This window comes from Nipponia nippon, unplaced genomic scaffold, assembly GCF_047370975.1.
Source record: "Nipponia nippon isolate SJK-2023a ecotype South Korea unplaced genomic scaffold, ASM4737097v1 scaffold_43, whole genome shotgun sequence".
Classification (NCBI taxonomy): domain Eukaryota; kingdom Metazoa; phylum Chordata; class Aves; order Pelecaniformes; family Threskiornithidae; genus Nipponia; species Nipponia nippon.
The window spans coordinates 1,429,118-1,451,719 of record NW_028262362.1 but is presented as its reverse complement, the minus strand read 5'-3'; the positions used below and the strand labels follow the sequence as shown (position 1 = coordinate 1,451,719).

Here is a 22,602-nt window from a genome sequence, read left to right as displayed (position 1 = left end):
TGGGTTTGAGAAACATATGCAAGATTTAAAAAAAAAAAAAAAAAAGGATGGAGAGATAGAAAGTTTCAAAAGCGATGGGGTACAAGAAACATAGGCAAGAAATAAAAAATAGGGACAGGGAGCCTGATAGAAGGAAACCATTGGCCACCGGGTGCCCACCAAGCCGCTCTATTGCTCCCCTTCCTCGACAAGACGGGGGAAGAAAATACAACAAAGCGGCTTGTAGGTCGAGATAAAGACAAAGAGATCCCTCACCAATTACTGTCACAGACAAAACAGATTCAGCCTGGGGTAATCAATTCAATTTATTGTCAATCAAAATCAGGAGTAAGACAACAAGAAACAAGAACAAATCTAAAAAACGCCTCGCTCTTTTTTCCTGGGCTCATCTTCACTCCTGGCTTCCCTACATCCCACCCCCGAGCAACGCAGGGGGACAGGGAGCGGGGGTCGCACTCAGTTCATCGCGTGTCGTCTCTGCCGCTCCTTCCTCCTCAGGCTCTTCTTCTGCTCCGGTGTGAGGTCCCTGCCACAGGGCCACAAGTGCTGCCAGGAGCCTGCTCCAGCGCAAGCTCTCCATGGGGTCACAGCTTCCTTCAGGCACATCCACCTGCTGCGGCACGGGGTCCTTCACAGGCTGCAGGGGGACGACCTGTCTCACCATGGCCTTCACCACAGGCTGCTGGGGAATCCCTGCTCCGGTACCTGAAGCACCTCCTCTCCCTCCTTCTTCGCCGACCTTGGCGTCTGCGGGGCTGTTTCACGCTCACGTTTTCTCTGTCACAGCTTCTGCGCAGCACTTTTTCCCTTTCTTAAATGTCCATCCCAGAGGCGAAACCAGCGCTGCCGATGGGCTCAGCTCGGACCGGTGGCAGATCTGGCTGGAACTGGCTGTGCCCAACATTGGGGCAACTATTGGTGTCTTCTCACAGAACCCACCCCTGCAGCCCCTGCCCCGCCACAGCTAACAAAACCTTGCCACATAAACCCAATCCAACAGCCATCGGCTACAGGACAGAGAAGGGGGATTGAAAAAATAGGGAAAGGGAGCCACAGGGGAAAAAAAATAGCAATGGGCTACAGGCCAGAGAGAAGGAAGCGACAGGGAACCAGACTGAGAGAGATAAACAAAGAATAGTGATGGGCCACAGGGCAGAGAGGGAGGATTTTAAAAAGGGGACAGTGAAATTGACAGAGATGAACTGAGAAATGCCAAAAAAACTCGATGAGCTGAAGGGGAGAGACAAAGGAATTAACGAATAGGGACAGGGAGCCAGACAGAGAGAGAACAATAAAGACCAAAATGGGCTATGGGACAGAGAGGGAAGAAATTAAAAGGTAGGGACAGGGACCTGGAATGAGAGAAAGAAAAACTATATCTAGAATACAGGGCAGAGATAGAGGGATTAAAAAACAGGGACACGGAGACAAACAGAGAGAGGTGGCGGGGTGGGAATTGTGAAGGGCTAAAGGGCAGAGGGAGAGAAATTTTAAAAGCTGGGTTAGGGGGACAGACAGATAGATGGAGAAAAACAAAATTAGTTATGGACTGCAAGAGAGACAGAGGATGAAAAAAAGAGGGACAGGGAACAGAAGCGCAGAGAGAAAAAGAAAACATAGAGGCGTAACAACAGAGAAAGAGGGGGACTTGGAGAACGAGGAAGGGAGAGGTGCAGGGAAGCAAAAATATGACAGCAGCGAGAGAAAGAGAAGGGGGGCAGGGAGGGACCGGGATGCAGAAAAGGGACGACACAGCCCCGAGGGTGCAGGACTCACCGCAGCTCCCGCTCTCAAAGCTGCTGGGAGAATTTGACAGTTCCAACGTGTCTTTCTCTCTCTCTCTCTCTCTCTCCCCCGCCCCGTCACTCCGGTCGCTCGACTGTCATTCACCTAAAAGAATAGATCGGTGTCTTACAGCTCTCACAATATAAGGCTTTCCAGATACGTAGCCTCACACGCACACACGCTACGCGGCTGTACTGTGCTTCCGGTTACACGTACGGACCCTGCGGTGCACGTTGGCGATCGGATCTGCTAAGGACTACGCTAAAGAGGGATCCTTCCTCGCGCCGAGAGGCAGGCTGTCTCCCGTCTGCAGCTGCAGGCAGCTGCCAGCTGGCTCCTTTTTATTTTATTCTTCAGCCGCTTTACCTTTTTCTGGCCCCTCCAGCTTCAGCCACGGCAGCTCCCCTCCACAGCCAGGAAGCGTCCAGCTGTCATTTTTGACCGTGCTGCTAGGAGAACGAGGCCAAAGAGAGAGGTATTAGGAGCCCTGCAGAGAGACGGAGGACGAAAGGAAATGGGGTGGAGAGCAGCACAAAGGGTCAGAGAGAGTAAGAGATGAACAGGAAGGAGAACAGGGACGATGAGATACGGAATGGAAAAAAACAGGGACATGGAGCGGCACTTACAGGTGCAGAGAGGAACAGAACGCCAGGAAACAGGCCAGAGCAATTGCGGGGAAAAAGAGACGGATGCAGATCAGGACAAAGAGATAGAAAAGGAAAAACCAGCAATGATTGGAGGACAGAGACAGAGAACGAAAAAAGGGGGCAAAGGAGCAGGACAGGAGAATAGAGAGGAGAGTCACAGCAGTGTGCAAAAGAGAGGGGACGAGGGAAGAGGTAGGGAGGGCCCAGGACGCAGAAGAGGGGTAACAGGGCCCCGAGGGCCTGGCACTCACCGCAGCTCTCGTTCTCAGCACTGCTGGGAGAACTGGCCAGTTCAGATGCTTCTTTCTCCTTCTCTTCTCCCTTCCTTTTCCGTAACTCTGGTCGCTTGGCTGTCCTCCACCTAAAAGAATATGTAGGCATCTCTCAGCTCTTACGAGACGAGGCTTCCTAGACACGTAGTCTCACTCACACGCTAAGCGGCCACACCGCGCTTTGGGTTACGCATACAGACCCTGCGGTGCACGTTGGCAGTCTGGCCTGCTGTGGACTACAAAGAGGGATCCTTCCTCACCTGGAGAGGCAGGCTCTCTCTTGCCCGCAGCAGGAGGCAGCTGTTGGCCGGATGGCCTTCCATTTCTTCTTCTCTACTCTTCTCCGGCCTCTCCAGATGCAGCCGCAGCAGCTCCTGTCTGCAGCCAGTAAGCGCTCCGCCCATCCCTTTTCGCCCCCACGCCGCGAGGAGAGCGAGGTCAGGCAGAGACAACCCACATGAGCCTGAGGCGGGTACAGTCAAAGGCATCCTCAGGGGAGGAACAGACAGCCTCTGGAACAGGGAAAGAAAAAGCGGCGACCGTTATTACCGTAGATCACCCCTGGCTGAAGCCTCTCCTTCCACAGGGACTTCTGGACACGCTGCTCCTTCCCCGCACTGCTGGTAACGGCACCTGCATTAAGGGAGAATACAGCCCGCTTGAGAGCCAGCTTGTGGTCTTCACAACAGGGCTTGGGAGCGATCTGGTGCTATGGGACAGGCTTCAGGGGAGGTGCTGGAGCAGGGGGCAGCTGCACGGGGTGAGCGGGGCCAGGAGAGGCTCAGGGGGAGCTCTGGCGAGTCGGGGAGGCGCCCGGCCTCTGCGCCTGGGGGATACCCGCCTCCTTCCCCTCGTCCCTTCGATCAGCTCTCGGGTAACTCCCTGGGGCTGCCCTGGCCCAGCTCGCCTCCAGTAGACCAAGAGCCTGCCGCAGCGGGCAGGTTGAAGCTTCCCGTCCCACCACCCCCGGGCAGCCAGCAGGCAGGAGACACCCCTGCACCCTCAAAAGGGCTCGCTCGCGTCCCCAGTGCTCCCGGCCCTCACCCACCACCGGCAATCGCGCCCGGCAAACCACCACGCTGCAAGCAGCAGCAGCAGCAGAGGAGGCGGCGGCGGCAGCAGCAGCAGAGAGCACCCGGCGCGCGGCGCTTGCCCAGGGGCGGCACCGGCGCCGCCGTCCGCGTTTTGCGGGCCGAGCGCCCGCCGACAGCGCGCCCGGGGGGCGGGAGCGGCGTTTCCTTACCGGGAAGCAGCAACGAGCGCGGCGGCATCACCCCGCAGTATCCCATCGCCGTTACCGGCGCCGACTGCGGGAAGTACACGGATGGCACCGCCAGCGCCCGTGCGCCGGCGCGGAGCGGCAGTACCGACTTTTGATCGGCAGGTGGCAGCACCGAGCTGCAAAACGCACCACCGCGCATGCGCGGACTCCGAGCTGCAGTACCCGCACCCGGTCGCCAAGCGGCAGCCAACTTCTTACTGGGAGTAGAGCTGCTGTTTCTCTGCCGTTTCCGACTCACAGCCCGGGCAGCAATATTCTTTGCCTCTATACCAAAAAGCATCCAATTGGCTTGAGCAGTTGCGGCCTTGGCATTTGGCTGCTTTAAAAGTGTGGTGGCTGTTTCCGTTCATGCCCCCACCCCATGGCCTACGGAGGAGAAGCAGCACAGCAAACCTGCGGAATAGGGCGCCCCCCCCCGCGTAAGCCCCCAGGATTGCTATATTGGACCGCATGTGTTATCAGGGTTCCGAGAGCGATAGGAGCGAGTCAAGAGATTTTTTTTTGTTGTTGTTTTAAAGCAACACAAATGGCACCCTGAAGGTAATAGTGAAAGCTGTTTGTTTGGTGTGAGAGGGGCAGCTATGTTAATCAGGAAACAGTGCATCCGAGCAGACCCGATGCAAATGGATGATCCGCAAATGAGCGGTACGCTGTGATCCTTGGGCTTTGTTGCAGTTTTTGCACCTTTCCTCACCTCTGTGCTATCAGTACTCTGTTCTCCTAATCCGGCGTACACACAAGGCTTCCCGTGCAGGGCTTAGATAAGATCCAAGATCACACAGATAAGAGACGCTGCATGATGTTACTTACCTCCCTGCCCTCCAGCATGCAGAGTAATTAGACGTGAAACAGGGAAAGCAAAGAGACATGTTGGTATATTGGCCGTCCTCAGCAGATGACTGTACAGCCCTGGAGGTCCCATCGATGCTCTGTACAGGAGCGCAGCTCTGCACTCCCTGCCGCTCCCACCAGCAAGCGTGGCAGCTGCACTTTGCTGCCTGCAACACACAACACTCGGTAGGCTGGATGGGCTGTTCTGCCAATGTGTCAGGTGAGCTGCTCAGTTCCTTCGGCTGCCTAATTTGCCACCTTAAAACAATCGCTTCAACATTTGCTTTCTGTATTTCAGACCTTTCTAAATATCTCCTGGCCTGCAAGCCATTTTCAGCTAGCAACACAGCTGAAATACAGTGCTGGTAGAAATCTAGCTGTCATCTTGCTTTGATGTCAAAAGGCTTTTGGAACCTGAACCCCCCCGATTGTTTTGGCATCAAGACTGCAAGGCAAGAAATGCACCTCTACTCGAACAAGCAAGACACCTGCCAAACAGCTGTGCACAGCGGCTGCCCGTGACACCTTCTTCTGCTAAAACCAGAGCGCGGTTCCCTTCTGAAGAGCCACCGGCAGTGCGGAGAGTACCTCGCCTTTCCCTGCGCCAGGTCCCCCGGGAACAGCGTCTCAGTCGGACGGGAGCGTGCAGCAGCCTCCGGTTGTCCCAGCCCCTTGCCCATGAGAAAGTGGCTGCCTGCAGCAGCAGCAGCACCACTGCTGCCCAAAGGGGAAAGGCATGGCTCGGTGTAAAGCTCTGCAGGCTGCCTGCGTCCCATGCAGAGTCGATGACCTCGGCAGCCTGTACACAGGGCCAAGCTAACAACCTGAGGAGTCACAGGGTGTAGCAGTTTCTGCAACAACCGCACTTTCCAGCCTAGCTGGACAGAGTAAGAGGCAAGAGAAGGGGCCTGCTGGGTCCCTTGAGAAGCAGAATTGCTGTGGATTGTGCCGTGGCTGTTTCGCTCTGTGTCTTTGGCACACTTACTTCCCAGAGGCTGGGAAACAGCTATGTTTCCATGGCATGAGTACCGCTGCTTACGGAGCAAAAGGCACTATAAAGTAGCGATGAAAAACAAGGACGGCCTATCAAGATGGCAGGAATAACAAGGAGAGCCTAAAGCATTAGCCAGGCAGGGCTTGCAACTGACCTTGTGTCACGGTTTAACCCCAGCCGGCAGCTAAGCCCCACGCAACCGCTCACTCCCTCCCCCCACCACTACCCCAGTGGGGTGGGGGGGAGAATCAGAAGGGTAAAAGTGAAAAAACTCATGGGTTGAAATAAAAGAGTTCAACAACTACTACCACCACCCACCAGTAAGGAAAGGGGGGACGGACGGACGGGACACCACAAAGAGAGAAAAATAAACCCCAAGAAAGACAAGCGATACAAATGAAAACAATTGCGCACAACAAACTGACCGATGCCCAGCCAGTCCCCAAGGAGCAGCCCCCCCGCCAGCCTCCCCCCTCATTTTATTACTGAACATGACATCATATGGTGTGGGATATCCCTTTGGTCACTGGGGGTCAGCTGTCCCAGCCGTGTCCCCTCCCAACTTTCTGTGCCCCCCCCAGCCTACTCGCTGGCAGGGCAGGGTGAGGAGCAGAAAAGGCCTTGACTCTGTGCAAGCGCTGCTCAGCAGTAACTAAAACATCCCTCTGTGTATTATCAACACTTTTTCCAGCACAAATCCAAAACACAGGAGCAGGGAGAGTGGGGCGGAAGCGGGGTGCAGGGAAGCGGGTGGGGGGGGAGTCAGACTTTGGGTAGGGGCAATGGGCAGATGGGGGGTGCGGGCAGCGCCCCAGGGGTCCAGAAGCAAAGCGGTTATGGGAGGGGTGGAGGAGGGGAGTGGGGGCACGAGACTGGAGGGCAGGGGACGTGGGGGGCACGTCACGGGGAAAAAAAAAAACCACACGGGGGGAAAAACCTTGTGCGGGGGACGTTTGGGTGGAAAGCATTTGGGAGGGTGGAGAGACACGCAGAGGGGGACGGGGGGAGGAGGCGGACACGGACGGACGGCGGCTACGTGTGGGTAGAAAGCTGCACGGGGGGACACGGGTGCGGATGACCTACACCAGGGGGTCCGCCCGGCATAATCCACAGCAGGTAACTCACCTGGGATAAGCCGCAACGGATATTCTGCTCCGGAGAACAGATCCACAGCAGAGAACGAATCCACAGCAGATAATGCCCAGCGATGCCCCTCATATTTAAAAAACGTATTGACTGAAAAAGCATAAAGCTTTTTATCACGAAAACAAAGTCTGCTTCTTCTGAACATCTGAACTCTTAAGAACAGTTTCTTCCCTCTTTTAGTACAAAATCATTTTCACAGTATCATTTAATAGTAAGCACACAGAAACAGAAGACTATTCTTTCAGAAAGAGAAAATAAACAGAGGGAAGCAAGCTTCGCATAGGCGTAACGTGCTCCAGAACAGACCTTATTTTATTTTTAGTATTTGCGTTAGAATATTTCATAGAAAAACTATAGAAGGAGAGTTGGTACATTCTTGACGTTAACTTTAAAGTCCATATTACGAGTACCTTAGGAAAAATGCAGACACGCATCACAGACGTGCCTTGTATTCGCAGACCGCTACGGATCCTTTCCATCTGTCTTGTACTTTCACGGCAGAAAAAAGGGCGACCGTGGCGAAATGGTGGCAGCTGACATTCTGCTGAGAGAGGAAAAACACCTTCAGCATAAAGCTGGGTAGGAATCTAAAGCTTCCTTTTTTTGTGAAGGTTTGTGAAGACAACAACTGTGTGGAGGAAAAAGTATTTTGCATCATCTTTGGTACAGCTGTTGATACAGGCCACCACAGCTTTTGCATTTTTTTAGATAACCGTGCCTTTTTTCGACACATTGGTAGCTTTAGTTTCACTAGAACCACTTTCATAGATACACGCAGGTGACAGACGCAGATACCTATATACATTTTCTCAAGCCTACGTATAGCCAAGACTTCCTCACCCCATATATCCCAAGTTGAACATTTTTTGTTAAAGAGTCCAGCAACCCATCCGTCCTTGTGAACTGACTCCTTGCAAAAAAGGAATGATTTTTTTTCAGGCCGTTTCTCCCAACACTCAAGATCTTTCAAAACTGCAGTTGCGCCAACAAACCCGCTTAGGGTCCCTCCCAGCTTTTGACTGTCCTTACATTTAACAGGCACACGCTCTATTCCATCTTCCAACAGCAAAAATACATAACGCTCTCAGACCCAGAGCACGACCCTACGGATGTCTACACTCACCTTGCCGTTTTGATGAGGAGCCACCGAGCCTCCCTGCGAGCAGAGCTGCACGCTCCAGATCAGTTTCACCTACGTTGATTTCAGCGAACGTAATTTCTGAAGCTTTAAACTGAAAACCGTATCTTGACGCTCTGCCACAGTACAAGTGATCCATAACTGGAACTCCACAAAAAGAGAGTAACACAAATTGCAAACCCACAGCAGCAACACCTTCAGAAATACTTAGACCAGGAACAAAGGAGAACACAGAGTACAGAGGCTGCGGCTCATGTACCCCGGGCCCCGCCCACCATCCTTCCCACAATCCCCTGGGAAAGGGGCGGGGCAAATGACCAGAAGGCACAAAGGTAGCCAGAGGAGAGGCAGGGAGTTCGCTCATCTGCCTTAAGCTTACAGCACGCAAGGCACCGAACAGAGAAGCGACCCTTACTGGAAACAAAGATGCCGTAGCCAGTGAAGGCCGGCGCAGGGAGGCGCGCGCCACAGTATATCATAATATACAGTATATTTTAATGTATCTTAACATACCCAACACTTTCCGAGGTAAGACGTGTCTGACCTTTGGCCCCGCGCGTTGCGATGCGGAGGCCCGGACAGCGTACACTGCGTCTCTCATAACTTTGTTGTACCTCCCGTCGCCTATGGAGAGACAAAAACAGAACAGACCTCAGCGAAACCCAAATCCAACTGCAAAACCCATCTGAGAAAGGCTGATGAACCCGCCTCCCTTTCCCAACCACCCCACGCTCCCAAAACTTGAGAAACGCCTTCTCTTCTCCTGAACTGTCAGGGAAGAAAGCCCACTCCTTCCCGACAGGTCCAGCCCTGTACTTGCACCCCTAAACCCCCCGTGTTGGCCGCTCCTCGGGAGCTGCTCTTCCCAGCTGTGCCCTGCATTTTGCGAGCACCTCCTCTCTTCTATCTTCCCACAGACTCCGGGCTCTGCTTCAGGCCCAAAAATAAAGTCAAGTCCTGATGCCTATAATCTACAAAGGGCCTGCCGCAAACTGCAAAGGTTCTAGGGAAAACACGGTACTCCGTCGGCGAACGGGAAAAGCGATGAGCTGTCCCATACCCTGAAAGACACCACACCTTATGTCCCTGCTGCTTTCTTGAGAAACGCTAAAACTCCATATACAGATGCATACAAGATGCCCGCCTTAACCCCTGCTAGATCATCTCACCATCAGTCCTATTAAGAGATGGTGTCAACAACTTGCACGGTATGCAGCAAAACTGGTGAAAAAAACAAGGTTCCATCTTCAATAAAGTCAGGAAGTCCGAAAAATACAAAGCACTTAGAGAGAAGAAAAAAAACCACAAACCCGAAAACATACTATTAAATCATCATGCCACCCCTGAACACCCAATACAAAATTACTAACCTGGAGGGGGGAAAAAAAAAAAAAAAAAAAAAAAAAAGCTGCATACAAGTGTACTTTCTACTATATATGCTGTTGAACCTTGACTGATCCTGAAGCCCTTACCTCAGACAGACACCTGCGCTTCTCTAAATGTCAAAACACACCTGCCCAAATAGCCTAGCTCAAAAGCTGCAATTGACTGAAAGAACAGCAGAGCACTGACTCCAGAGAAGCCCAGGAGCAGAATGAGCTCCCTGAGGAGAGGCTGTGGCTCTGCCTTAATCTTATAGCGTGCAAAGCACTGAACAGAGAAAGCAACCCTTGCTGGAAACGCCGATGCCAGCTCTTTTACTACAACTACATCTATTGCAACAGCAATGTGACCGGATATGAGATTAAACTTAATTTTTCTGGGACGTAGATAGAAAAGGACAGATGCCATACTAAACTACGTAGCTCATTAAAGTAGCTCATTAAATGCAATAGCAGTATTATTATCAAAAATTACACATAGCAAAGAAAGACAGGAGGCTCTGGCAGAACAGAGATGGAAAAAGAGATGAAGTGCTACAAGGTGCTGTGGAGAACGAGGAAGGTCTCAGGAGGCATTGTGACTGTGAGCAGTGGGGTGTTGAGGGGGGCTGATGGACAAAGGAAGGCTTGGGACAAAAAAATTTAAAAATAGGGACAGAAAACTAGATAAAAGCAGACATAGAAAAAAATTTGAAAAATCGAGAGAGTACCCAACAGACAAGAAAGTATTAAAAAATAGGGACAGGAACAGGATAAAAGCAGCTGGAGGAAAAAAAATTAAAAAGCAACGAGATTCAGGAAACAAGGGAAAAAATTAAAAAACAGGCACAGCAAGCTAAATAAACAAAGACATAGAAACAAAATTTAAAGAGCGACAGGGTACAGACTAGAGTGACATAAAAAAAGCACAGACAGTGAAATGGATAAAAGTAGATATATTAAAAAAAAAGTAACGTGACACAGAACAGACAGGAAATAAAAATATAGGGTTAGAGATCTCGATAAAAGCAGACATCGAAAGAAAAGAGACGGACAGGCAGAAGAACAGAGGAATAGCAGAAAAGAAGGAAAGGAGGAACATAATAAAAGCTGAAGGACAGGCAGCCAAAAAATAAAATACGGGAAAAAAGGGAGGGACAGCAATCAGGACAGTCAGGGGGAGAGACGGTGGCAGGGGGCTGGCAGGGAGAACGACAGAGAATTGGCGAGGGGGAAGGACAGGGGCAGCAAACAGCACAGAGGGACAGGGACAGAAAAAGAGGGACGGGGAGCAGGACAGAGAGATGGACCAGGGGAAAAAACAGGGGCACGGAGGACAGAGAGGCGGAGCAACAAGAAAGAGCGATGGGGACCAGGAACAAGGAATAAAGAGAGGGACAGGGAGCTGGACATAAGAATAGAGAGAAAAGGAGTACAGGTAAGTACGATTTGGACGATTCTCTCTCCCCCTTCTGTAACTCGGGTTACTTGACTGTCATCCATCTAAGAGAGTACAGCTAGTGTCTTACAGCTCTTTAAATGCGAGAGTTCATAGATATATAGCATTTCTCTCTCTCACTCACACACAAAATACGCGGACGTCCCGTACCTTTGGATACACATACAGACCCTGCGTTATATGTTAGTGATATAGCCTGCCGAGGACTATTAACTGGGATCGTTCCTCACTCAAAGAGGCAGGGTTTCTCTATCCTGCAGATGGAGACGGCTTCGAGTTGGATCCATTTCGCTTCGTTCTTCAGCCGGTTTGCCTTTTTCTGTTCTCTCCAACTTCAGTCACAGGAGCTAGTCTAAAAAGACAGCAAGTATTAGACCTTTACCGTTTCACACACCCCACTGCAACAACAAGGCAAGCCAGGGCCGACACAAGCAAACCTAAGCCAGATGCAGCCAGCGACACCCCCAGAGGAGGAACGGAGAACTCAGTCCTCAGGGCCACTCCGGGAGACGAAAAGAACGAGCAACTGTTACCGACAGTTACCTTTGTTCACCCCCAGGCTGGAACCGCCCCACGGGCCTCCGCGACGCCGCCCTTCTCCGGGGCTCCCGTCAGCCCGTGTCCACGGGCACCCGGGGCGGCAACGGGACTCGCAACCGAACGGGGTACGGGCAGGGCCCTGGCCCGCTCCCGACAGCTCCCGCGCACCGCGGTGCCGAGCCCCGCCGTCCCACTACCCCCGGGCGGGCGGGAGACAGCGCCGAGCTCGCGGCCGCTCAAGGGTCTCGCTCGCCACACCGGCGGCCCGGGCCCCCCGCCACCGCCGCCGCCGCCGCCGCCATACCGCTCCCGGGCACCGCGCATGCGCCGGCCAGAGGCCGCTCGCGGGAGGTGCGCATGCGCCAAGGCGGGGCTGGCGGCAGCGAGCGCGGCAGGGCCACCGCGCCCGCGCAGCACCCGGGCTTGGGCGAACGCCGGCAGCGGCGCGCACTCGGCAGCACTGCGCGTGCGTGGCCTGGGCGCCGCAGTACCGCACCGCGGCCGCCAGGCGACAGCAGCGAGCAAGGACTCTCCCCGGCGCGGTGTTTGCCTTGACCCGGTTCTCCCTCGTACCCGCAGCCCCGCGCCCGTCTGCCAGCCCCTGACGGCCGCTCAGCGTGCCGACTACGGCGGTCAGACGGCGTCTCACGCCACGGGAACCGTGGGGGAGACGAGCCTCCCACCCCCAGCCGGCAAGGCCAGCACGCTGGCCCGACACCGCCTCCTTCCCCGCAGGATGAGCCCTTCCCGCAGCAGAAATGCGCAGCCGCGACCTCCCTGGCCTACCTGGACTTCACAGCTGGAACTGTAGGTCCTGCAACAAAGCGAGGACGAGATACAAGGCAAAGCAGGGCAGGCAAAGGGAGAAGCAAATGCCGAAGTGGGCGCTCATGAGGGAGCGGGCAGGGCTCTCCCTGCTCTGCTAAGGCACCCCGAAAAGCCGTAACCGACCCTCCCAGGGTACTGCCGTGTGTCCGGGCTCTGCTGAAGGTTTCAGCGCCGCTCACACCTTCCGGGGCCGATGTCGCCGTCTCGGGAATCCCTTGCCTCCTAGGAGCACCGCAAAGGCTACAGCCCTTGCCCTCGTCTTACCGACCGTAAACCCACGTATCTGCATTTGGCAAAAAGGGCTGTTCAGAGATGACAGTCTTACAAGAGGGCTACAGATCAACTACCGCCCTGAACTTCTAGAAAGCCAAAGCCCAACTCACCGCATTCCAGCAGGTATGAAGTCAGACTCAGGGTTAGGTTTTGATTTCCATGTGGTTTAATAAGTTAACAGGTTCAGCCATTACACAGCAATGGAACTCTTCTTCAACATTTACAAAGGTGCAAGAACTTCATTCATTTAGTCCGAATTAAGTAATTTTATTCTCATCTCTTAAATAGCTACACAGTTCCTATTTTTTTTCCTCTAAACAATCTGGGGTTAAAATAATCCACCCAGAGAAAAGGCATCCAAGTACAAAAGAGCACGCACGAGGAGGGGCGCTAATTCAGATTCAGCGTGGGTATTTGGTCCAGTACCTGTACGAGCAAGGAAAGGCGGCGTGGAGCAGTCATGCCTGTAGGAGATGCGATATCGCAGGTACACAAAGACCTTTTCCAGAAGTTTGACCACCGCTGGGATTGTTACTCTACCATGACACTCACCGTGACCTAGGGGGGAGGGAGGGAGGGAGCGGAGAACAATGCAAAAGACCCCAAAACACCCAAACGCCAGCCACCCAACATTCAAGCGTCTCGCCAGCTACCCAGAAAGGACTTCTCTGTAGGTTTAGCAAACAACAAACCGAGAGAAGCCGTCGCGGGAAGGAACCGGCATCACTGAAGACAAAAAAGCAGAATGAAAATATCTGTAAGCATACGCTTTGCTGTGCGCCCAGTTCTAGTCTAGAAACGGCGCGTGCCCGTGGCCCTCTTATTATCGGTTTGAAGAAGTTCTCATTACGCTCCCCTCCGCTGAACTGTTTTCCGACTAGCTCTCTACCCGAGTAGTCTCCTCTCGCTCTCCCGTGCTTCAGCCAATCTGCCTAAAACCCCATCCTCAACTATATAAGCAGCGTGAGGGTGCTTGCAGGGGCAGAAGTTGGGCTTGTTTGCTCAAGTCCGCCCCTGCGGAGGTCCGTGTAAGAAATACTTTGTGGATACCACAGAAGCTGGTAAAGACCAGTCTCCCGACCCACCGATCAGCCCTGTCGTCCTCAGTCCCTCGGCAGCGTGACCGGTACAGGCATTCGCAGAGCGTGCTCTAATTCCAAGCGCGTGCAAACACACGTGCATGCGCACGATCCCTCTGCCCTCAAACGCGCAGCCTTTCAGCGCCCTCTCCAAGTATCGGGCCTCAGTCAGACATCCATCACGCTAAAGCCCACAGCACCCCCCAAAACACTGACGTTTTGCAGTTTCCTCCACTTCTTCCCGTGCCTGTTTTCTCTCGCCTCAAGAGGATATCCCTCGCGGGCCGATGCTGAGGGCTTTTTTGACGGGGAGGCTCTTAAAAAGCCTTACCAGAACATGGGGAGAGGACGTATCCAGGCAGAAATATACTTACAAGCATACTCACAGCTAGAGAAATCTGTTTTCTTCAGAGAAGTAAAAATACACAGCATACGTAAGTTCTAGTAACTCTGTTCAGCCAAAATAGGAAAAAAAACAAAACCCAAACCCAAAGCAAAACCCAAAACGTATACTTTGGCTTTATTTACCAGTCACCGTTTCTACTTGTGTAGCCAGCAGCGAAACGCAGCATTTGGAACGCAGGCCCTCATAAGCAGGTCAAACTCCTTTGGAAGCCTCTGTGCATTCAAGCCCACCGCTCTGCCGCTCTTCTTCTCCCACATATTTGGTCAAGGACCCATTTCACAAGGTGCAAATATTGAGCCTACCCTGAGACAGCAACCTCGCAACTGCAGATCATTCGGGTCTAAAAAGTTAGACGGCGGCCTGCGCTGCACACTGGGATTGCTCCACGGTCCCGGGCATTACAAAATGCCACAGACCCCACAATGGCACCAAGGTGAGGGCACGGGTATCCGGAAGAAGTTAAACAGGGAAAAGCAGATTTCAAATAGCATTTCTTCTGTCCTAAAGCCAGAAGCACAAGCAGGGATTAAATACAAAAGAGATTTCTTTAAGCAGCAGTTCTATGGGGGAAAACTCCCTGGGATTCTGTCTTTACAGTTTCTGGAGGCCAAAGACTCGCGTGACCTTCCCTTTCCTTCCAAGAAGATTAGGATAGAAGAATCGTTTCTCACGCCAATAATCACACCTCCCCCACGATGCAGATTCATTACCGTTCTTGGCTTCGGGAAGCCGGGAGAGTCACCCCTGCCCGCATAGCTGGGACTAACAAAACCAGCCACCTACTACTCGGGGGATGAAAACAACTGCGCGTGCGAGAAAGGAAACCATGTACGGATACGAAGAGAAAGGATCAACACGTTAATCAGGAGCACATCAGAACTGAAAAACTCCCGGTGCACACAGCTGAGCTATTCCCCCTTACCCCTCTGTCCTTCAAACAGCAGTTTACCCAAACACCCTGATAAACATTCTGCACTTACCGAGAACATTTAGAAGAAGATAAAAGGTTACAATATCAGTCCTACGCTGCATGACTTTGAGAAGCAACGAAATGGCAGAAAGTACATCTCCGCTAGGAAACAGGAGTGGGTGTGGGAATTAATGTTTGGGGATGCGCTCTGTCAGCACTTGACAATATCCCTTTCCTCTGCAAGTTTCCTTTGAAAGCAGATACCAACTTTCACAGCATTTTACTGCCCACGATAAAGAGCACTGCCAAAAATTCAAGGGAAGATACACACCAACCGTCATGCGTGCCGCGTGCCGTTTGTTCCACGGACCAGGTAAGCGTGCTGCCAGGTCAAAGCTCAAAATCAAAAGCAGTACCTCCCCTGCAATTCATCAGCAGGCATAGCCCGGAGCCAACAAACCGGGAACAAATTCAGGAAAGCCCACGGACGTACAGCAGGAATTGCCAGTTTAACACAGCTAGAAAGGGATCCTCGGTCTCCAAGGCCGGTGAGGAACTCAAGTTTCGGTTTTATTCCTAGATTTCCTATCGCCTCCTTTCTCCAAGCCAGACCAAAATATTCCGGTCGAAATCTAGGTATGTGTTTGTCGGACATGAACCTTGCTTGCCTTTTCTGTCTCTGGTCTACAACAACAAAGACAATGCTCACTAGCCCTCGCGGCCCTCCTCGTGTACACGAGCCCCAGATTCACGCTTCGGAAGCGCTGGTGGAAGCCTAGGGCATTCGCCTCCAGCTGCTTCGCACCAAGACGGCTCAAGCTGCTCTTGCGGTTTAAAGAAAAGAGCACAGGACTATTAAAGGAGACTCGTGGAAGGTCCTGTGATAAACCCACAACCGAAGAGCTGCTGGCTCTTCTGGAAGTTCCATTCCGTTCAAACCACCATTTCCAACGCAAGGTTTCACAGCCATCCCACTAGAGAAGCGGTGCTGTCTGGGCTCAGCCAGCACTCTTCATTCAAAGCAACCCTGACATGGTATTAAAAAAGAATAAACAAAAAACCAAAAACAGAGCATCAAATACCGTTAGCAACAAGAGGCAGAGTCGTAGCGGGGACGGTCCAAGACAGAATGCCGAACTGGAACCAAACTCCAAGGCTCTGGGAACAAGGGTGTGCCTGCGAAGGACAGCGCCGCGTGTGACACCGCACCCACCCAGCAAAGGAAGGCTACGTCAAACCGGCGGCCAGATCGCTAGCTGTGAGCCGCAGGTTGCCAGCTTCCACCAGCGCTGCAGCAGGAACCGGTTACTCGCATCAAGGAGAATGATTTTCAGCATGAAACAGCAAGCTCTTCGACACCATGGCACACGGAGCTGCGAACAAAGCCACAGTACCGTGTGGACAAGGAAAGAAACAAAGGATAAGAGACATGAAAGAGCCCGGGGATGACAGAAAGACTCCCGGACCAAAACAAACAGATGGAGAAGAGGTTCCTCGTCAGCCAGCTGGACCAGTCCGATTTCTCACACATGCCCAACCTCGTGGGGAATCGGCAGAAGAAACAGGAGAGAGAGTCCCTCCTGCTGGTACACACCGGCACCGGTTCAATCCAAGCCCCGGGCGACTCTGGCCTTCTTCCCTACCTCCAGACACTTTCAGGAGACGCCTGGAAATTCCCAGCTATAAATCCTTTCAGCGCCATACCAAACACATTCCGGTCTTTGGAAACGGCACACGGCAGCCATATCATTAAGCCAGGATTTGTCCTTCTGAAGGACACGACTTGTTGTTTTACGCGCACCGTCAAGAGAACAACTGCTTTTTCAGTTGGTCGCATCCTGCGTAAGGTGAGGCAACAGCCCCCACCTCGGGAGGTACTGTAACAAGAGAGCAGAGCTAGCGAATCCAGTCAGGCGTAGGCAATCGCTCTTCAGTGAGGTTTTTCCTCCCCTTTGCCCCACCTCCTTAACTCTACAACCCACAGGAGAGCAGGAGCTTCCGTTCAAACCACGCATGCTGACAGGGCACAAGCGTTTCTCCAGAGAGCGTCATTACGCTATCCGAACGGGGCCTCTGGGGATATTCACAGTGTGCGCGTCAGGAGACCAGAAAACCGTTCATCTAGAAGGGCAGCCTCCCCCCACGCAAAGAATCGATTTTCTCCCGCACGCCTCTCCCTCCGCAAATACCTGCTGCAGAAACGCCTGCTGTTTGAACGTGGTGGATTGGGTTTGCTAGAAGAAAGGAAATACCAGACGCAATCAAGAAAGGCTCCTACTACAGGAAACCCTTTCATCAGTGAAAACGCCTCAACTCTTGCCTCTCTCCGCCACGTAGCTTGAGGCTCCACGTCAGACCGCCCTTTCGCTAGCATCGCCACATTCCTTGCCGTCCATCCCCAGCGTGCTGCCGGTCCTCGGCGTGAGAACTGCGAAAGTGCGAGAGGCCAGGCGCTCCGTGGGTCCAGAAGATGGCCTGGCACCCCGCCATCAACGCCCCCAACCGCCCCTGAGGGAACGGGTTCCGCTCGTACAACGGCTGGTGCGCATGTGCGGCACAGCCCCTTCCCCGTTCAAGAACACGGATACAGAAGGAGGGCTGCATCACAGGGTGGCAGCACCGACCAGACGTTCTTGCAAGGGCCCGGGCTCCTCCAAAAACTGGCCCAGTGGTTAAAACTTCCTTCTTCTTCGACACTTCATCAGCATAGCACAGAAAGCAGGCATCCCTCAGCACTGTCCGAACCAGAGACGCATCTCGCCCCGCCCCTCAGTCAGGTTATGGCCTCTGCACCAAGCAGAAGCAACGAGAGCGTTTAGACGGCCAGCGACCGCGTCGTTCTCTCTCGCTAGAAGAGCTGAGCGAGGCTACATCCCACGCTTCTTGGCAATGTGGCTAACCCGGCAGTTTCTTGATCTTTAACTCTGAGGGTTGCCACTTGAGAGGCGCCCTCCCCCTTTCCAGGACGCACCCGGCTACGCCGCGCAGCTACGCAGGCAGAGTCGCTTCTGCAGCTCCCGGGACCCCCACAGGGATTAGCATGCCACCTGGATTTTCTGGGAGAGCACGGTGGGGTATGACAGTCGGAGAAGGCTAAGCCAAGGCAGACGAGCAGCCTAAGCCCCGGATTCGCCACCTCCGCTCCCCAAATGGCGTAAAGCACTGGGGTGTCTTCCCTCAGCCAAGGTTGGAAGGAACTGGACTGCAGGTCACAGATACCGCGGAGCGGGAAGACAAGAGACTAGAAAGGATCTCTGCGCAATCTTTCTGACGAGCTTCTCCCTCCTTCAGTTCTCACCTGCTGTTGTGCCGTCGCTAGTTTTGGGTTTGGATTTAGACTTGAAGGAGAAGCGCTTGATGAGGCGGCGGGAGAAGCTGCCGGCTTTCTTCCTGGCAACGGAGTTGGCGGTGACGTTGGACAAGTCATCGTGCGACTGGCTCAGGCCTGCTTCCTTCTGCTTGCTCCTTCTCCGGAAGATGAGCTTGGTACCACTCCGAAGAAAACTAACTGCAAAGACAGAAAGGAAGGAGACGGAAACCACAATAGTACCCTGCCCTGGCAAGGCTGGGGGGCTCTCGGACGAGCAGCAAAGACCTCTTCCGCCCCGAGCGGCGCAAGCGCGCGGCAGGTCCGTCAATCCCAGCTCCCAACCGCAAGGCGAAGTCTACGTTCGGGACAGACTGCAACACCAACAGGCTGCTTCACTAAGCACCCCGTCAGGTGTCCCCTCTGCGTAAACTTCCTTTTATGCCACAATGTCCTCCCTCCGGCGGACGCATGCAGGGCAGTAATAGAAAGCTAAGGCTTATACGAATGGAAAACAAGTGAGAATGTCCGCATGCGGAGACACCGGGAGGAACACGCAACAGGGAAAAGGCGCCTCGGACTAGCCCGCCTCAAGGGTGCCCAGATTAGCCGGTTGTCAAGTCCCCGGAACAACGGCCCGCGGTTTCACGAGATGCCCAAATCTGGAGACAAATAACAGCAACGGCTCCGGATGACTCCCGTGGGCAGGACACGACGGAGATGCCGATCACCGTCAGCCCCAAACGGGTGCAAAAAAGCACATCCAAAACCTGCACACCATACAAAGCTACAACAGTATTTCCTACAGAGGGGGCTTGCTTTCTGTTTTCTTCCTTCTCTTCCCCGCCCGCCAGGTCTCTCAAGAGTCTGGGCCACACACCTTTCTGCCCACTGATGTGCAAACAACAAGCGGCCACCACAGTTCAAACTGTACCTGGTTGTACCGGGTACAACCCCCCAAAATTTGTCTCGCTCTCGTATTCTGAGCAATTGAGATTTTGGCTTGCACTTGTTTATTTAAGTTTGTAGCTAACAAACCGTCATGGCTACAAGCAGACAAATCCAAGCTGCGCCATCTGCCTAACTTACACAGGCCCCGACAGTCCAGAACAGCAGCTCGGTCAGGGCAGACCCACTCTATCGTTTAAAAGCAGAGAGTTCGTGCAGACATCCTATAGTACCACAGGTCAGAGATGCTAGCTACTTTGATGCCAACGGAGAAAGAGGGAGGGCAGCAAGGCCCGTACAATCCACGTTGTTGGGTGGCCTCCATTTCCGTGCCGGAGGCAGCCTAATTCGGAGGAGGAATCATTAGTTACGGATGCGCACCTGACCTGCGGACCCAGAGGCCAGGGAGTGAAAATGGGTTCTCGGGAACACGCGAACTGCGCAGGGTTCCCATCTAAGAGAGCACAGAAACCGAAAAGGCCACAGGAATCGGACACCTGCAAAGAGAGGACTTTGGAACCACTCCAGCAGGAACCGTGAGAGAGAGGCAGGCTCTTCCAGGCTCCAGCAGAAGCCACCCTTCGCCACACCGAAAGCTGACTGCAGCCCCTGTGGTCGGGCAGGGAACTCGCACGTCACTTTGTCCTCAAGTACCACAGGCTAATGTTAGCTACCGTCTAACAATCCATCCTTACCTTTGTGATCTTTCAAGCTCCTGGTCTCAAGGGCTCCCGTGGAGCCGGTTTCAGACTCAACATCTTCTACCGACGGTCTCTCAGAGATGTCCGATCGCGTTGTCTCATCCAGCTCCTGACTGGCCCTTTGTCCTGACGGCGACGCTTCCAGCAGCTGTGACGATTCAGTAGAATCGTGCATCTGGTCAGCTGTGCCCTCCGCCGCAGAATCCCCATATGACGTGGCCTCCAGGGATGCGGCATAACCCAGAGAAAGTGCCATTTCATCTTGAGCGATAGGTACCTGGAGGGAGGTTAGAAGGTCAGGCAGACGGGAAGACGGGGTCTAAAGAATCACATTCATCTCCCTTCTTCCATCCACACTTACATATGGATGCTCCAGTTCCAATCATCGGTGCTAGACAGCACTGATGCGCAATCGTCATTCTCTTGCCAAAACGTACCGGAACACGGCCGATCCCAAAGCATTCCACAGCACCTCCCTCGCTCCCGTAGGGAAGTCCAAGGAGAACCCCTTACATTCTCCACGAGGTTCACAACCGGCTATGGCAGCAGCCTCCCTTTCTGCGGCTGCCCTTTGTGAACTCCCGCCGGCAGCTGCCCTGCAGACTGGCGAGGTACCTTTGACACTCACTGGGAAGCAGCGACAAGCCGCAAGGAAGCGGCAAAAGGGTTCTGCCGAGAAAGGCGTCTGTGCTGGAACCTTCCCACACCGGTCCCTATGGGACAGGGTGGTTTAACACACACCTCCCAGATTGGAAAGGGAGCCCCCTAACTACCAGAGACCTTGGAAACTCCCGAGATGATCAGCGTGCTACGTTTTGTTGGGGTCTTCTTGACGGGCTTGTTATTCGTCTCGGTTAGCTGCCTGATCGCCGTCTCGGCCACCGGATCCAAGCCATTGGGCATATGGCTATCCCCTGAGCACAAAAAAAGATACCAATGCTTGAAGTGGCGACCTTCAGCATGTGCAAGAGGTCGCTTGCTGACCATGAAGCTTGTAATAGGCAACTACATGTGCACGAAGGTAGAAAGCAGTATCTATTACGGACTTGCCCGAATAAACCAAAGGAAGGAGGCTGCATATGACTCCTGGCTCTTTTATGCACCTGAAAAGTTTGATTTCCCACCAGGCATACCACTAAAATACCCTTCCTGCTCAACAAAGACTTCCAAAGACTCCCTAGAGTTTGGGCAGCCTTGGCTGCAAACCATCAAAATGGCCACAGCGCTCTGTCCCGGAGACAATCAGAGCCCCGAGTACAGAGTGAGCAAAGCTCTTTGGGTCTGGAGAGCCTGGAACATTCTTGTCAAGCAAGGAAACACCCAGAGTCACAGACCGGATAGCCAAAGCAGAATTTCTTTTACCTGCCCCCACCCGCCAGCACCCCTCAGCCCAAGCCTTCACTTGGGCACTTGGACACTCTCTTCCGCAGCAAACGCAGATGAGTTCAGTGACCCACATTCAGACCGCTGCTCTCTAAGAAAGGCTAAGGAATGCAGTCGCTCCGGTAAGAGCCTCGGATTTGCAAGCACTTACGGCTACCGCTGGGCAAGGGGCTGCGAGGGCAGCTGCTCTCCAAAAGCACTGTTGTCTTCTTTTCAGTCACTTCCACCTTGGAAGGCGACCTTGATGGTGAATCTTCACAGCGAAAGAGAGACAGAGACAGAGAGACGCCAGTAAGCGGCGATGAAGCTTAGGCCCCCTACACACACCCCCAAAAAGCCTCAAAAACGTGCGGAGAGCCTGCAGAGGCTGGCTCCGTGAGGCTTTGTGGCAACAAGGTAGTAAGAAGCCTATTGGAAAAAGACATGTGAAGCAGCCCCATCGTGAGACCCCGTTCATGCTGTTTCCCAGCCCCACCTCGTGGACTATCCAGCACCACATTCATCAGGATGTCAGACCGCAAGTGGCAACAACCGCTAGCGAGCAAGGTCAACATGCTTTCGCTCCGCATTCAGTACACACAGAGTCACTTCTTTAGCAGTAAAGGAAATAGAGGGAGAGCGGCAAAACACTTAGCCCAACATCACGCAGACGTTATGCGGCAGCATACACGTTAAGAGTCGGGACCTCCCACCACCAAAGGGTGTCAGAGAGGCTCATCCCTCTCTCACCTCCCCCCAAACGCAGGGCTGCATCAATTCCCTCCCCCAAGGCTACACACGAGTCTCCAGCCAGCCACAAGTCGCTAAGGGAACGGCGACATTCCGACCCAGAAGCCAAAAGCGCCACACAAGGCGCGAGTCTGCGACAACCACAACATACAACGGCTAGACAGTTTTGCTACTGCCCGCGTGAGCGGCCTCGGGAATATTGCGGCCGAGTCTGCGCCCCCATAGCGGCCACCCGCAGAGGATGCCTGTCGCGGGGCAGCCTCACCCAGTTTGCAGTCTGCCTTGGGCCGGGACTGAATCGTGGTGACAGTAGTCACGATGGTGCCATCGGGCATGATGGTCCGGTCCATCTCCACCTTCTTAGTGGGAGTGATGCTGGTTCGCAGAGATGTGGCATGCTGAGCATTCAAAGATGCAGGAGACTCCTGGAATAGCAGCTACAAAGAGTAAAGCACAGGTCAGAGAGGCACTTCTCCTCCCAGACGGAAAGGCAGGCACAGGGGTGACAAAAGCTACTGCTCTGGGCACCGAGGAGTCACTGCTACAGTGTCGGCCGAATGGAGGTTGGCTCAGGGACAGAGGG

The 22,602-nt window shown here is 53.5% G+C and overlaps 2 protein-coding genes across 21 annotated transcripts in view; both read right to left on the bottom strand.

The window, feature by feature from the left end:
* Window positions 1-280: 280 nt before the first annotated feature.
* Window positions 281-17,403, bottom strand: LOC148052854 (uncharacterized). Of its 15 annotated transcripts, none has more exons than XM_087778286.1 (12): window positions 17,272-17,403; window positions 17,141-17,185; window positions 11,066-11,267; window positions 8,609-8,719; window positions 8,081-8,242; window positions 7,368-7,501; window positions 6,937-7,047; window positions 2,965-3,216; window positions 2,684-2,793; window positions 2,152-2,231; window positions 1,777-1,890; window positions 281-891 (listed from the first exon to the last, which is right to left on the bottom strand). In XM_087778286.1, exons 4-9 carry the CDS (start codon window positions 8,694-8,696, stop codon window positions 2,725-2,727), a joined length of 816 nt encoding a protein of 271 aa, XP_087634412.1. In that variant the 5' UTR covers window positions 8,697-8,719; window positions 11,066-11,267; window positions 17,141-17,185; window positions 17,272-17,403; the 3' UTR covers window positions 281-891; window positions 1,777-1,890; window positions 2,152-2,231; window positions 2,684-2,724. The 15 variants fall into 15 exon arrangements, with proteins under 15 accessions (XP_087634412.1, XP_087634414.1, XP_087634420.1 ...); XM_087778288.1 differs by lacking the exons at window positions 17,141-17,185; window positions 17,272-17,403 and adding exons at window positions 9,265-9,316; window positions 11,459-11,818; XM_087778294.1 differs by lacking the exons at window positions 17,141-17,185; window positions 17,272-17,403 and adding exons at window positions 9,265-9,316; window positions 11,459-11,818 and having other exon boundaries at window positions 8,081-8,236.
* The window catches only part of C2CD2L (C2CD2 like), a 24,438-nt gene continuing 14,535 nt past the window's right edge, over window positions 12,700-22,602 (bottom strand). For 2 of the 6 annotated variants that reach the window (XM_087778257.1, XM_087778258.1), the window contains exons 10-15: window positions 22,285-22,456; window positions 21,442-21,543; window positions 20,688-20,821; window positions 19,902-20,184; window positions 18,250-18,459; window positions 12,700-13,114 (exon numbers count right to left, since the gene is read on the bottom strand). In XM_087778257.1, the coding sequence (XP_087634383.1) occupies window positions 12,885-13,114; window positions 18,250-18,459; window positions 19,902-20,184; window positions 20,688-20,821; window positions 21,442-21,543; window positions 22,285-22,456 (1,131 nt within the window). In that variant the 3' untranslated portion in view covers window positions 12,700-12,884. Of the gene's footprint in view, window positions 13,115-17,935; window positions 18,008-18,238; window positions 18,460-19,901; window positions 20,185-20,687; window positions 20,822-21,441; window positions 21,544-22,284; window positions 22,457-22,602 lie in introns of those variants that run through there. The other 4 variants (XM_087778260.1, XM_087778261.1, XM_087778262.1 and 1 more) reach the window with 3 other exon arrangements.

Coding starts and splice junctions, on each gene's coding strand:
- LOC148052854 (XM_087778286.1), bottom strand. CDS start 8,696: ATGAGAGACGCAGTGTACGCTGTCCGGGCCTCCGCATCGCAACGCGCG. Junction 7,048..7,367: donor GTGTCTGCATTTTTCCTAAG/GTACTCGTAATA, acceptor ATGCTTTTTCAG/TCAATACGTTTTTTAAATAT. Junction 3,217..6,936: donor TCCGTTGCGGCTTATCCCAG/GTGAGTTACCTG, acceptor TCCCTGTTCCAG/AGGCTGTCTGTTCCTCCCCT.